The sequence below is a fragment of the Glycine soja genome, chromosome 20 (genome assembly GCF_004193775.1).
Source record: "Glycine soja cultivar W05 chromosome 20, ASM419377v2, whole genome shotgun sequence".
Taxonomy (NCBI): Eukaryota; Viridiplantae; Streptophyta; class Magnoliopsida; order Fabales; family Fabaceae; genus Glycine; species Glycine soja.
The window spans coordinates 21,752,295-21,769,414 of NC_041021.1; the positions used below are offsets into that span (position 1 = coordinate 21,752,295).

The window sequence follows — 17,120 nt, forward strand, 5'->3', positions numbered from 1 at the left end:
CTACATCTTTTAGCTCCTCAAATTCAAAAAATGTTATTTATAATCCCTTCTCTCAAATAAAAATTTGCATGTGGTCCCTTAAATTTAGGTGGAGGGATTAAAAGGAGCATTTTTTTTAATTTGAGGGACTATAAAATAGAAATTTTTATTTTGAGGACTAAAAAAATAGACCCCCAATTTATATAAATTTTTAATTAATTTAATATTACTTTTTTGTATGAAATAAATAAATAAAAGCATGTAAAATAACTATAAACTTATAATATATATATATATATATTATATTATTAAATTGATATAAATAATTTTTTTATTAAGTTCATATTTATTTTATTTCCACATTAAGAAAATAAATAAATAAAATAATTATAATTTTAAATTAAGTTGAGTTAGCGAGTTAAACTAAAACGTTCATGAGCTACATCAAGTTGATTTGAGTTAAAAAAAAAAAGATTCATTATACTTGTATTATTGAAGGAGATAAATACCGAATATATTTACATCAATGAGTCATGAACAATCATATAAATGAATCTGACATTACACCTTAATTTAAAATTTTAAGACTCGAGTATATAAGTTTTCTCCTCACTTATATGGTATTCAATATTTTTATTTCTACACAATATGAAATTTCACCTCATGCTTAATAGATAAACAACATAATCATTACTATTTTTTTTTAAGATAATATTAAACTCTTATAAAAACAAATCTTATGTAATGTGGCTTTTTTTTATAAGATTCATTTCTTAGTTCCCGTTAATTTCAATATGCTAATAAATATTTTGGTAATTTATGTAGAGAATCAGATTTATTTAATTAATGGACGGGTTCATTTTATATGCAAAAAGTGAGAGAATAAGAATTAGCAATGTAAGTGTTGCACGGGTGCAACATCATTATACGCCCTTGATTTATTATTGAAACATTTCAATGGTTGAGATTAAAACTATATAAGTTTTTAAAAAATAAAAGGAAAAAGCAAAATGACAACATTATCCCCGTCTTCTTCAGCCCACCATTAGTTTTCCTGATGAGATGTTGTTGGTGCCATTTTCTTTTCCAGAAAGTGAAACCTGTATCATTTCTATAAAGTGAAAGCTGAAGCATAACTACTGGGCTGCATCATTGCACCCACAACAAGGAATTACATGCATCATTCACACCCATCTCACATAATTGTGAAAAAAAGAGATAAATAATGGGGATTTTAATCACTCCTGCATCAAACAATGATGAGGATCTCAAAAGCAAAACAACGTTCAGCCTCCACTAAAACCTTCGAACCATACCATGATAATTTCTAATTGCAACAACGAAAATGAAAATAAAAACAAGAAACTCAACATTTACTCAGATCTAATTAAAGTCATAAATCTAGGTTCAAAGACAACAAGACAGGTTGAGGACAACAACGAATAGTGGATGAAGCTGAGATCTAAGCGGCGCAAATCAGCAGTGAGGGTAAAAATGACTTTTCAAGAATAAAAAATAAATAAAAATCTTGAAAACTGGTGTTGCACCGGTACACCACTTAATTGATAATTGCACCGGGGAGTTCTAATGTGACTAGTATGTACAACTAGCCGGCCTCTAGGGTGCACAAGGAGGCAAATTGACCTAAGGGAGTTTTCTTTACAAATTAATTCTTAATCATAATTTGTTTTGAAACATTTTATGAAGGGGGTCTATAATGAAAAAAAAAACTTTTTCAAATACCTTTTTTGTGTATGTAGTACTAAAAAAATTATGTCAATATGACTTTAAGAAACACGTCAAAACACAAAATTAACTAATTATTTGGATGCAACATATGCACCGAAGTGAAAATGAACCATTCTTTTATAAGTTTCATGGGAGTGAACAGTGTTTGTTGAACAATTCATGCTACTTCTTGATCGTCTTTACTTGTATGTTTGAAGAAGAAAAAATGAAATTAGGTAATATTGAATATCCCAATCCCAGGAAAAAATTGTCTACTACTACTTTTCTTTTGACAAAGATAAAAGGAAAAAAATGAAATGTATGACTATCGTATTTCACTTCAATGTGCACTTAGAATTAGAGTGCAAAAACATTTTATTTAAATAAATTTCAATTCTCTAAAAATATAAGATTTTTGGTTGTTTTATTCATTGTAACCAATCCTGACAAGAGCATCTCTGCAAGTGCAATTTATGCATCTTGCTTTTATCAAATTTGGCCACACAAACTCACGATGAGATGCACATGTGAACACTTCAAGTTAGCAATGCAAAGATACACTATCATAATATAGATTGGAATACACATAAAATAGTAATTTATTTATTAAGAGATTTTAGTGAAAGCAAATTTTATTTGAAAACATAAAATAATAATTTAACAAAATTAATTTATCATCTATAATAATTTATCTAACTAAACGGTAAATTAATAATAAAATAGTAATTTATTTATTAAGAGATTTTAGTGAAAGCAAATTGAAAACATAAAATAATAATTTAACAAAATTAATTTATCATTTATAATAATTTATCTAACTAAATGGTAAATTAATTATTGAGAGATTTTAGAGAAAGCAAATTTTATTTGAAAATATAAAATAATAATTTAACAAAATTAATTTATCATCTATAATAATTTATCTAACTAAACAGTAAATTAATAATAAAATAGTAATTTATTTATTAAGAGATTTTAGTGAAAGCAAATTTTATTTGAAAACATAAAACAATAATTTAACAAAATTTATTTATCATCTATAATAATTTATCTAACTAAATGGTAAATTAATAATAAAATAGTAATTTATTTATTAAGAGATTTTAGTGAAAGCAAATTTTATTTGAAAACATAAAATAATAATTTAACAAAATTTATTTATCATCTATAATAATTTATCTAACTAAACGATAAATTAATAATAACTAAACACTAATATTTTAAAACATAAAAATAATAATTTATCAAAATTAATTTAACACTAAACCATAAATTAATAATAACTAAGTGAAATTAAAAATGTAAAACCAATTAATTATTTTCAACATGCAAACTAATTAATTATGAGAAACCACATATTGCATGAATAGTGAAGTCGTGTGGTATTCCACGACTTCAACAATTATCCCTTGAATTAATAATGAAGTGGTGCTGCAAAGTAAAAAGTAGTAAATAAACAGCAAAGAAAAACCAGACAATTGAAAGGCCATTAGTTCACTTGTGCAGCAAAGAAAACAACAAAAATAAGCAGAAAAGAGGTCCTTCAAAACAGCATGTGCAATGTATTGTTCATGCAGCATGCGCAGTGTTGCTTCACTCACATTAATGCAGTGATGCAGTGTAGTTCACTCACGTTGCAGCAGTAAAAAGTAGAAAACAACAGTCAAGGGAATAACTTTCTCCAATAAATTACACCCGTGAAGGTTGCACATGCATGAATAGAATAAAAGTAGTCATCAAGCATGCTTACATGGTTTCAAACTTACAATAATATATATGTATCGGTTGCTTCATGGTTGTACTTTGGTGTATTTGGATAAAAGTAGTCATGAAGCATCCTATGGAGTTTTCGTGCAATAATGGAAACGAGTATATTTATTTCTTTTCTGAGTTTGACACTATTCCCACATCTGTAGGTCATCTTATTGTTAATTAGTTATTTATATTACAGAGGTTATAGATACAATTAATTAACTTGAATAATCAAATGTTGTTATCATTGTTATATATATATATATATATATATATATATATATATATATATATATATATATAATAGAAACATCATTATTTCTGAATTAGAAATCTCAGCTTGTGGCGTTCTTGGCCAGTTCAAAATCCAAAGAAAGCCTTGCCCAGAACCTTAAGGAAGTTCTCCAGTTACTTCAACAAGAAGAAGATGAAGAATCTTCAAAGAAGGGGGTCGAATCTTCAGAAGACATTGATGACCAAGATGATGATCCTTTCTACCAGAATGAGGATGATTGCGGCAAATTTCCCACTTTAGGTTTCTTTTAGAAACTATTTCCCAGACTAGGGCTCTTTGTAAACAATTTCCACAGGGGTGCTGTTTTTTACGTAGCAGCAGTGGAATTTTTCATGCAAATCGCTAGCATGAATAGTGCCACACTCAGGCACGCGACACGTGGCTGTGTCGCCTCTGCCACTGGCGACAGCAGTGATGTCGCCACCTGCAATGGCGCTTTGGCCATGCAGGGTGGAGTCGCTGGTCAAACCAGCGCTTCCCTACGTGTAGCAGCAAGCTTTTGCAGGTGCAGCTTTATCAGAAAGTGAAGGACAGCTGAAAACACCAGCTCCTTTGGCGATTTAGGGTGAAAACGCCAGCTCCCTTGGCGATTTAGGGTCTTCAAATACCTTATACTTTTGTTCTTGCAACTGCTTCATTTCGTTTTTCTTGCAACTGCTTCATTTTCCTTTTCTTGCAACTGCTTCAGAGGTTTCATTTTAAAGCTATTGTCCGTGCCTTTGAGCTTGTTTCTGTTTTGTTTTGGTGGATTTAGCTGTGAAAAAAACCGTGTGGTATGAAATTTTTTTTAAGTTATTTTGTTAGGTTGTAACTTATTTTTCGTATATAGTATTTATTTATTTTAAAATTAAATTAACTTTTATATTTGATAGGCTTGTTTAAATGTCAAAAATAAAAGAAAAATTGTGTAACAATATTAATTTGAAGATAATATTTTGAGTGAAAATAAAAATATTTTGAATATGAAATTTGTAATAATTTTTTAATTAAATTAGGTTGGTGTTGATAATTTATAGAGAACTCGCGTTTAATTGCTTCTATCTTTTCCTTCCGTGAACAATTTTCATGAAATAAATTTATTTACATCTTTGTCAATAAATTTATTTGGTTATAACTTTTTTTTCCAAAATAATCATACATGCTGATTAAACGTGTACATGAATTATTTGATCCATAACTAAATTCGCTTTCCAAACATATATACCTTTATTTCGCCAATGATCGTTATATTAATTGTCCTTATACGGTTTGTCTCTTGACTTCAGTTAAATCATTGTAATTTTTTAATAGTTTCCCCCTCTACTAATAGTTTATATTGTGTATAAAATAAAGTTATTGGTGGGTAGGATTGGATTCTATAGCGTATCTTGGAGAGAAGAACTTGACACATTGACACAATTTAATCTTTTGGTTCAATGTTCATTCTTGCATCGTCCCATCGGATATGTCATATAAATGTGTTCTAGATTCAAAATTTGTTAGTGTGTTAAAAATTGATGAATGTTTGAACTTTGAATAAAAAAAATTTGTAGATTATATTTATTTAAAGTAAATATTTTGAGTATGAATTTTTTTTAAGATGAAGTTGTAGTATTTTTTTAATTAGATTAAGTTGGTTTTTGGTGTGTTAAAAATTGATAAGCGTTCAACTTGAAAGTGTTAAATATTTTATTATATTTTTAGTAATTTTGTAATTATCTTTTTCCATTTTAAAGCTATTAATGTTAAGATTAATTATTTATAATACTAACTTCGTTCATGAATTATTTAATTTTGTGTTAAAAATGACTATCTTGAAATTGTTCATTTTTTTTAAGTGTGTCTCATGAAATTAATTTGAAGTTAATTAAAATTTTTTAAAAGAGAAATTGAATGTAAAGTTCCAATAAAGAGATCTTTTGGGATTACACTTTAAAAGAGAAATCTGGTGTTTTTGTGTCAAAAATGACTATCTTGTAATTTATTTGACGTGCTAAAATATTTTTTTTGTAGGTACAGGATGAATTCGGTTATAATAGTGTTGTATTTCAATGGAAGGGTATATGAAGATAATGATGGTGTAATATTTGAAGGAAGTAAAAAAGCGATTCAGATTAAACGTGGAATTAGTTTCAATGCTTTGAAGAAAAAAATTGGAGATAAGGTAAAGTTACAAAATAATGAAATTATTTCTACTATCAGCTGTAGATTTTTAGTGTCAGGAAAATATATTGTCTTGCAAATTTGTGATGACGAAGACGTTGAAACGATGTTGAAAAGTTTTAAACAACAAGACCAAATGTCAGTTCTGGAATTGTACATAGAAAAGGATGTCGCTGGTGGTTCAATGTTTCATTCTGCAAATTTGCTTACATCATGTGGAAATTATTTATCTAATGATGAGACACAACCGACAACAAATATGAGCAATTTACATATTGACGAAGACGATGATGATCATGATGATGATGATTATCTTGTGTCTAACTCATACGTTGAAGAGTCTGTAGACGAAGATGACAGTGTTGACGGTATATCTGAAACAAACGATGAAGTCACCGACATTCCTCAACCAGTAAGAATTGTTCACCCAGCAGAAGGTATAATTTGCTGTATAAAAAATTTGACAATACATTTATTATTTGATGACAATTGTATTTAATGTTAAATAAGTATGATTTGATTTTTTATTTTGAACTGTTAGGTGCACAACGAATTGAAAATCCATTTTGAAATGATGCTTTACATTATAACAATATCAACTGGAGTTATCCTGATGAGGAGGACATTTGCGGTTTGGAGATGCCGTCGACCTTTAATGTTGGCCAAGAATTATATGTTGGCAACAAGATCACGAGAAACTTGATTCAGATTTAATTGCCACTTGTGTAGTAGGTACGTATTTTATGTTCATATTATGTTCATTTATTGTTAATTGTCATTTAAATTTTGTTATGTTATTGACAGGCATGATCAGAGAAGACCCATCAATAAAAATTTCTTTGATTCAAGAGAGGATTAACAGTGAATTTGCGTACAAGGTGTCGTACAAAAAAGCTTGGTTGGCGAAACAGAAAGCCATTGCAATTGAATATGGCGATTGGGATGAGTCATATGCGAAACTTTCGTCGTGGCTAAGACACATGCAAAATCATTCTCCTGGATCATATTTTCAAGTACTACATGACGATTTTATCGTTGGGAATACGGTTAGTCGCGAACACCGTCAGTTTCATAGAGTTTTTTGGACTTTTGGGCAATGTAAAGAAGCTTTCAAGTACTGTAAGCCAATTATACAAGTTGACGACACACATTTGTATGGCAAATACTGTGGGACCCTCTTAATGGCCACATCACAAGATGGAAATGGTGGTGTCCTTCCTCTAGCATTCGCGGTGGTTGAAGGTGAGACGTTGACAGCGTGGTCATGGTTTTTGGCACACTTGCGTGAACACGTCACAGATCAAAATGGTATTTGTCTGATATCTGATCGACACGCGAGTATAAAGTCCGTTGTCGCTAACGAAGCACTTGGCTGGCAACCTCCCCACGGTTATCATGTCTACTGCGTGCGACACATAGCAAGCAACTTCAATCGAAAATTCAATAATGCCAAACAAAAAGAAATGTTGAAGAAATTGGGTAAGATTTCATATTTGATGGTCACATTTATTTTACTTTCATTTATACTTAAAATTGTTATTCGTCAACTGTTTTTATGCAGCCTACACTCCTTGCAAGCACATTTTTGATCAAAATTTAGAAAAATTTCGTGAACTGAGTCCAGCCATAGCCACATGGATTGATCGAATTTCAAAGGAAAATGGACGATGACTTATGATAGAGAAGGACGTCGATATGGCCACATGACAACCAACCTTTCAGAATGTATCAATAAGGTTTTGAAGGATTTTCGTAACATTCCCATAACAGCATTGGTCAAATCAACGTACAGTAGGTGTCGAAAGTACTTTGTTGAGCGTGGCTGCCAAGCGCAAAGACAGTTAAATGAAGGCCAAGTATATTGTTCAAAGCTTGTTAAAGAACTAAGGAAAAATCAAGAACAAGCTTGTAAGCACATCGTTCGCGTGTATGATATCCACTCCACAAGGTTTGAAGTAGAGGAGAGCTTCAACCCTATAACGCAACGTGGCGGACAAAAGTGGGCAGTAAACTTGAATGGTCGTCATTGTCAATGCGGAAGGTATTCTGCGCTTCACTATCCATGTTCACACATTATTGCAGCTTGTGGTTACGTGAGCATGAACTACTACCAATATATAGATGTTGTTTATAGAAACGAGCACATCTTAAAAGCTTACTCCGCACAATGGTGGCCTCTTGGGAATGAAGCGGCTATTCCTCCTTCTGATGACGCATGGACACTTATCCCTGACCCAACTACAGTTCGTGCGAAAGGTCGGCCAAAATCAACAAGGATAAGAAATGAGATGGATTGGGTCGAACCATCTGAGCACCGAACAAAATGCAGTAGATGTGGAGCCGAAGGGCATAACAGGCGTCGCTGTCCAATGCAATCTGAGCGTGGAGTTGTTCAAATCGTTGATTTATGTATGTTAGTCGAGTGACTTGTATTTGTTTACGTTCTGTTCAATGTATTGAATTTCTGGGGTTCAATGAATTCGGTAGTTTAAAACATTTTGCCTTTTGTACATTACTTATTTGTGGGCTTCAATGAATTCGTTAAACCATAACCACCAACCCTAAACATAAACCACTAAACCTAAACACTAACCACTAACCATAAACCATAACCACTAACCCTAAACCCTAACCACCAAGCCTAAACATAAACCACTAACCCTAAACCACTAACCCCTAACCCTAAACCAATAACCATTAACCCTAAACATAAACCACTAACTCTAAACTCTAAACCCTAACCCCTAACCCTAAACATAAACCACTAACCCTAAACCACTAACCATTAACCCTAAACATAAACCACTAACTCTAAACCCTAGCAACTAACCCTAAACATAAACAACTAACCCTAAACCCTAACCCGTAAACCTAAACATAAACCCTTAAACCCCTAAGGCCTAAGGCCTAACCCTAAACCCTAACCATAAACATTAACCCCAAGCCCTAAAGAAAATCCCAAATCCCTAAAACCTAACCATAAAAGCTAACCCTAACACCTAATACAAAACCCTAACCATGCCCCAAAACCCTAAACCCTACTCCAACACACTAACCCCTAAACCCTAACCACTAACCACTAACCCTAAACATACACAACTAACCCTAAACCCTAACAACTAACCCTAACTCATAAACCCTACGTCCAAAAACTAACTCATAAACTCTAACCCATACTAATAAACCCTAACCCATAAACCTAACCCTAACTCATAACACTACCCATAACCCCTAAACCTAACTCATAAACCCTACTTCCAAAAACCAACTCATAAACTCTAACCCTAACTAATAAACCCTAAAATTAACTCATAAACCTAACCCTAAGTCATAGCACTAACCCATAACCCCTAACCCTAACACATCAACCCTATATCCAAAAACCAACTCATAAACTCTAACCCTAACTAATAAACCCTAAAGTTAACTCATAAACCTAACCCTAACTCATAACACTAACCCTTAAACCCCTAAGGCCTAACCCTAAACCCCCATAAACCCTAAACCCTAATCCAAAACAATAAACCCAACCCCCTAACCCTCACCTATAATCAAAACCCCTAAGCCCTAACCCAAAACCCTAACCCTCGCCAAATCCATAACCCCTACTCCAAAACACTAACCCTTAAACCCCTAAGGCTTAGCCCCAACCCTAACCCCTAATCCAAAACAATAAACCAAAAACCCTAACTCCATCCCTAACCCCTAATCCAATCCTAAGCCTTAACCCTACCCCAAAACCCTAACACTAACACTAACCCATAATCAAAACCATAACACTAACACTAACACTAACCCATAATCAAAACCCCTATACCTTAACCCTAACCCTAAAAGCTAACCCTAACCCATAATCCAAAACACTAACCCTTAAACCCCTAATCCAAAACAGTAACCCTTTCACCCCTAACCATAACACCTAATGAAAACCCCTAAGGCCTTACCCTTACCCTAACCCTACCCCAAAACCCTAATCCAAAACAGTAACCCTTAAACCGTAACCCCTAATCCAATCCCCTAAGCCCTATACATTAGTAAAACTACTTATTTTTTCGTTTGTGTACTTTACTTTTATTTTTATACTTTGTTTATTATTATACTTTTATGCGCCACATAAACTCTATACATTAGTAAGGCATAATAAATGACATGCGATAGATTAATTGTCAAAATCAAATGTCTTACAAACAACAAGAAATTTACACAGAGACATAAAAATCAGTCATTATGGTGTCCGCGATGTCGTGAGGATGTGCCACATGGTCGATCCCATCTTCGCGCTTGACGATCAGGATTTCTTTTGCCGCGTTGTCTCCCCGCTTCTGCTTGCTCAGCCTCAGCAGAAAACTCCTGACGCAAATCAACACCTAATAAGTCGCCCATATCAGGTATTGCTCCGGGTACATTCCATTGCGGAGCAAATGGGGCGTTAGGTGTTGCCATGGGGGCATCGTGCTGCTGCGAAGGAGTCATAGTGGGCCATGAAAAATGAGCTTATGTTTCCGCAACACCACCGAACGAATGTTCGCTCGCAGAAGTATCAGTGTGATGACCTTCAAAGGGATACTAATACATCTGTGAAGGATATTCAGAAAATGTTGCTAGCGTGTAATACATTCCATGACCACGCTCCATCATTTGTTGCGAATATTGCTCTGCTTCAACAGGCTCCCTTCGTCTGCCTAACCCCCGAGTTTCAACACTTGACTGAAGAATGTGAAACTCTGGTGCTGGGAATTCACGCTCTGATGCTGGACCATGTGACACTGGCTCAGTGACTCTCTCTTGCTCTTCTGATATAATCGCCAACTTATCCACGTAAGGCACGAGATCATCAACTGTCCATGTGTTCCTCCCTTGTGGTGACACCATATACTGTAAAGTCTCCACAACTTCACCCTGCAATTATTAGCGTCAACAAATTAATGCTCACGCTTATGAAAATAATTAGAAGTTAAACATTGAAAAACAGATAAATACCAATGTAGCTGTGTTTGCATTGTTTGGGTCGACAAACATCTTTGTTTTACGCCTATACCACACCATATAGTCCGAGTTAAAACCCAGTAGGCCCTCTTGTCGAGGATAAACGTCGACCCTAAACTGAGCTGCATTATTCCACTGACTAATGATTGGGGCCAACAGGTGGAACCAATTCTCATCTTGTTTGCCTTTGAGCGTTATGCCATGGAGATTCTGCGGTTGCGAAGGACACCCGGGAATAGGTTGTTGCAATCCATATTGTCGTAAAACCCTATCGGGTTGGTGCCACTCAACAACATGAAAACAAATCAGTGGCACCATCGCGAACCAGGCTACACTTCCAACCACACAAATTTGAGGCAGAGCTGCCATCACAGTTGGTGTGTATGGCTCCCAGACAAACTGCATATAACAACACACTTGTCAATTTTCAGTCAAACATAACATATTAAAATATAATTTAACCATTACATTACGATCTTCTTACCTCATGTCGTTTCATCAGATCCAATTTGCGACGAAAAACTCTAAGATCATCATTGCCGATATGCTGATTTCCACGTCGCAGCCACCTACAATAAAAATGAAATCATCATTGTCAACATGTTCCATCATTAAATATTTTCAATTCAAATGTAATTTTTTGAACGACAAACCTGTGTCCAAGTGGTTTATTTTCTATGACGGGAGGTGTCCTCTTTGGAGCTAAAGTGGTGCATCGTTCCCATGCCCACATTTGGATTAAGATGCACATACCTCCGATTGATTTAACTTTGTAATCGGTGGCGCTGCACATCTCTCTATATAAATACGCAAGCACAACAGGTCCCCACGCATACGTGCTGCACTGTTCAAAGTCACGTAAAAATTGTAGGTACCTTAAGGAAACTCTGCTACTACTTTTGTTAACAAAGAGGACACCTCCTATGAATCGAAGAATCCACGCACGGGTAAACCTTTGTAATTGTTCAACGTTACCCTCATCAATATTTATGTGAGAAAAATGGTGAGTCAGCCAACTTAATTTGACCACACTGCCTTCAATTTCGCCTTCCTGTGGTCTGACTCCTAATAATTCTTCACACAAATCGGCCCAATCAAGATTTGTCGAACCAATTAATGGTGCCCCGTCAGTACGCAGACCTAATAAAATTGACACATCTTGGAGAGTAATGGTAGCCTTTCCGCATCTCAGGTGAAACGTGTGGGTTTCGGGCCTCCATCTTTCAATGAACGCACTAATTAAGGCTGCATTTATCTTTAGGTATCTCATCTTCATGATCCAATAAAACCCACATTGCCGAAGTAGAGGAACAATTTCCTCTGGTATTTGTTCTTCACCTTGATATGTCGGCACTGCTCGTCTAATGTGTAATTTTCTATCTGGTTCCCCATTCCAAACATGTTCTGAAACATGCTTGGGTTGCATCCACAAGACTTCACCATCAACTGGACCAGACCTAGTTTGTATGCTCGATGAGCATGACGACGAAGATGCCATTGATCCTACAAAATAAAATATAAAACAATTCATTGACGATAAAATTTATACATTAATTATACATACACAAATTAAGTATATTTACAAAAAACTTAATTAAAATAAGGGAAATTTAAATGTATTATACAATCACGAAAATTTAAATGTATTATACAAAATAAATTAAATCACATCCAAAGACAATTTTACATAAATAATAAATTATATTTTTTTAATTTCAATAACAAAATATATTATACAAATAACATAATTCATATATATTCTATAAATAAATTAAATTACATACAAATATAAATTTCAATATATAATATAATATTTATATTTTCGACTAAAAATTAAAATAATATATATACAAAATTAATAATTAAATTTTCGACTATAAACTAACGTAATATAAAAAACTAAAAATTAATAACTAAAACTAATGTAATATAAAAAATTAAATTCTAACCTAATTTAAAATTAATAATTTATACTACATAAAATTATTCTTAATCTATGAATAATTTACCATATACAAAATTAATGACTTTAAATAATTACGAGTAATATAATTTAATATACAAAATCAATAATTTTAAATACGTAAAACTATTATAATTTAAACATAACATATTTTGTCTAATAATTACTAAAACTAACGTAATATAAAATATTTCATTCTAACCTAATTTAAAATTAATAATTTCCCGTACATACAATTTTTCTTAATCTATGATATTAAATATTTAAATTAAATGTAATCTACCATATACAACATTTATACTAAAGCTAATCTAAAATTATTTCTAATCTATTTTACAAAAAATTTTAACTAAACTTAATTTATCATATCAAAATTAAAAATATTCCTAATCTACCATATAAAATTAATAACTTAGAGTATGTAAAACTATTCCTAATTTATCATATAAACCTAAATCTAATCTACCATATAACATTAATAATTCAAACTAAATTATACAAAATTATTATCTTATACTACCTAAAACTATTTATTTATCAAAATATAATCTGGCATATATAACATTAACAATTCAAACTAAACTATACAAAATTATTATCTTATACTACCTAAAACTATTCATTTATCAAAATATAAACATCTACATAAATAAAACATATAAAATATATTGAATATATAACTTACAAGCTTTTATAAAATGGAAGAACAAAAACTGATCAACACCACTCTCAACACACAAGCAACCACCAGCTACCTCTCTCAACACACAAGCAACCACCTTCTTTTTCACCTTCAACACACAAATTTTACAAGCAACCGTGACTTGCTCCCTCTACACTTGGGTTTTTAAATCCCACTAAAGCTGAAAACGCTAACCTCACTAGCGCCTCCCTCTCACCCAAATCGCAAGCTCGAGTGGCGCCTTCCAGCTACGACCCTGCAGCTACAGGTGCTGCAGCCTATGTTTGCAGAAGTGCAGGTGCTGAAGTCGCTGGTCAAACCAGCGCTTCCATGCACCTTTGGACGCGCCAATAGGAGCTGCGATATGCAGTCCTTTGTCGCCAGTCACAGTGGCGACATGCCACGTGGCTCGTCCCTGTCGAAGGCGCCATCACCACTAGCGCCATGCATGGTTGGTACGTAGAAAAGAGCACCCCTGTGGAAATTGTTTACAAAGAGCCCTAGTCTGGGAAATAGTTTCTAAAAGAAACCTAAAGTGGGAAATTTGCCGATGATTGCTTATTGACATAAAAATTCGTGCAAGACCATGGGCGTTTGCTTTTCCGGATTAAGCCTTTATCGAGCAAATCCTTAATTTCCTTTTGACAGTATTGAAGGAGTTCTTCATTCATTTGAATCGGCCTGACTTTTGTAGGAATTTGTTTTTCCCTAAAGTCTTTCTCATAAGGGAGATCGACAATATGTTTCTTTCGATTCCAAAATGCATGTGGCAAGTCAGAACAGACAGTTGATTGGATATGGCTTAGCAAGGATTGAATTTTTTCTTTCATTTGTGGTTTTTCCAATTGTATTTGAATATTATTAAAAGATACTTCTTCTTTTAAGAAGTTAATTTGGTTAATCTTATTTTCTATAAGATTTATATTTCCGGAGATTGGTTTGGTAGAGAAATTAAATATATTTTTTTCCTAAGTAATTTGTAGTTATTCCTTCATTAGATATTTGAATGGGAAATAGGGCTCTAATGAAGGGGGTTCCTAGGATGACTTCGTTCTTAAGGTTTTTTACCAGGAGAAAGTTTGTGTGAATCCTAAGACCTTGATTTTCAATGATTTCATTAGATAGTTTGTAATTGATCTTTAATTTAGATCCATTTGTTGTACTTAGTTTTTCTGAGGTTGGACGTTGATAATATAATTTGGAGGGTGTTTTCCAGTGTTTGGAATTAATCAGATTTATTACAACTGGTTAGCCAAAGACATTCTTCAAAAAGATGTTAAAAATCTTGCATCAAAACTTACAAATGAACGACCTTAGCTTTTTTTACGACAATGAACAAGATAAACAAATGAACAAGATAAAGTTTTATTATATCATTTCTGCCCAAGTTTTCTTTTAATAATATACCTTGATAGCACACATAATATACCTTGATAAAGTTTTATTAGCTTTTTTAATTTAGAATATTATTAAAAGATCTAAGCTTTTTATGATTTATGGTAGACAATGGACAATTTATGATAGCATGGGAATCATGCAGCTGCTACTAGCAACCTACTGTGTAGTGTTTGGTAACCAATTTATTTACTAAAAGACAATGGACAGTAAGTTTGAAACCAAGGTTGCACATGGTGAAATGATTTATGATAGCATGGAATCTTGCCAGAAATAAAGTAGTCAAATTTAACTTATTTTGTACAAATGATTTATGATAACACAGACCAACTTGCTTTAAGTTGTGTATATTAGACTTCAAAAATTATTGAGCAACATTCTACAAGTTAACATATTAGGAGGTTTTACTTTTGCAAAAAAAAAAAAAACATTGTGTGCACACATATTATAAATGTTGGAAAAATTGATATTAACTATGACACCCTCTACCTCACACATATATGTACCAATAATAAAAGAAATAATTAAAAAAAATTAAACTTAATTCAAGTTTTTAAAACATATTTAAATACAAGCCTTTCAAGAGGGTAGCAGGCTCACATTCACATTTCTAACATCATCATAAAACTTTTCTAAATAAATAATAAATTCACTTCAGCTCAAACAAGGTCGTCTATAAAACCCTATACCCCAATGACACATCCTATCAGAGCGTTGTGTCCCGACGTCCTTCAGCACATGGTTCCTTAAAGTAATTCACCTAGTCATATGCTCCCCCGAACACAAAGTTCAAGATCATCACAGGATCCAAACACAAACAACACACGGGGAGTGAGTTATCACATTCCTAACTAATAGAGAAACAATACAACTAGATATACATATCATATAAACTAAATAAAACTTAGTTACACGTAATTCACGTAATTCCACCACTTTGTCATCCAAAGTTCACTTTTCAATCATCAATCACATTACACAAGAATCGCACGCTTTGATCAAGACATAATAACACTTCAATTTCATAATAAACAATTAGCAAGTGCATGAGACAGTTATGCTATGACTCAAGCCTATATGCAATGTGGTACTATGTCAGTGAAAAACCACCCTGGGGCGCTTATGAGTACATAACAAGACACACCAAACAATGGGTTTGTCAGGTCACTCTCACTATGTAAGATCATAGGAAGACCAGTCAGGGTCATGATGTTTTGCGAGAATACTCCAATCATATGGGATCAGCATAGGCTTAAAGGAGCACTCAAACCCAATGACCCCCAAGGCCTACACTTCGAAGAGTCCGTCAAGGCCTCTCCCTCCTGATTCAGGTCCAACCCTTAAAATCATTTTAGCACACAGACACTACTCGTGAATTATACAATACCCATGACCTCACACTCGTGTGTTAAACATGTACAACATATTGCGCTACAATTTAACACTGGTTCCTAAATAGGAAACCTACACTTTCTCTTTAACACTGCGCATTTACACTTTTCTCAAGATAACACTGGTCAGGTTACTGTACAATTCACAGCTTACAACACAAATAATGTCACATCAAGAGTTAATCACACACTTATTCACAACCAGAACTCATTCATAATTTCACATCTCATAATGTCACAATTCACCATCACATGTTTTCACGTATCTCACAATTCAACACATGTTCTACTTTACACTTTTACTCAATCTCAATAACAATATTATAATCTCAAGGCAACATATTATTCCATAATTCATCACATATTTCATTTATAAACACTGCTCATGAATTATACAATATCACGACCTCACACTCATGTTTCAAACATGTTAACACAATTGCGCTACAATTTAACACTGGTTCCTAACTAGGAACCTACACTTTCTCTTTAACACTGGGCATAAACACTGGTCGGGTTATTGTATAATTCATAGCTCACAATATAATTAATGTAACATCAAGTGTTAAACACATCCACTTATTCACAATCGAATATCATGTTCACACTTTAACATCTCATAACATCACATCAACCATCTCATAACATTCCTAATGATATTCATAAGGTACAACACACACATGTTCATCAAATTTAACCATAATATTCTCAAACTCCAACACTTAATAATTTTTAGAATCATACTATAACACTCTACAATATTATTTACATAAATTATTAATATAAATAACTACCTCTATATATATA

The 17,120-nt window shown here is 33.1% G+C and overlaps 1 protein-coding gene across 1 annotated transcript; it reads right to left on the minus strand.

Annotated features, from left to right (window-relative positions):
* Positions 1-4,020: 4,020 nt before the first annotated feature.
* Positions 4,021-12,380, minus strand: LOC114401914 (serine/threonine-protein phosphatase 7 long form homolog). The gene is made up of 4 exons (XM_028364489.1): positions 11,536-12,380; positions 11,367-11,451; positions 10,940-11,281; positions 4,021-4,233 (listed from the first exon to the last, which is right to left on the minus strand). The coding sequence occupies exons 1-4, from the start codon at positions 12,378-12,380 to the stop codon at positions 4,021-4,023; spliced, it is 1,485 nt and encodes a 494-aa protein (XP_028220290.1).
* Positions 12,381-17,120: the final 4,740 nt, after the last annotated feature.

Coding starts and splice junctions, on each gene's coding strand:
- LOC114401914 (XM_028364489.1), bottom strand. CDS start 12,380: ATGGCATCTTCGTCGTCATGCTCATCGAGCATACAAACTAGGTCTGGT. Junction 11,452..11,535: donor AATAAACCACTTGGACACAG/GTTTGTCGTTCA, acceptor TTTTTATTGTAG/GTGGCTGCGACGTGGAAATC. Junction 11,282..11,366: donor ATCTGATGAAACGACATGAG/GTAAGAAGATCG, acceptor TGTTATATGCAG/TTTGTCTGGGAGCCATACAC.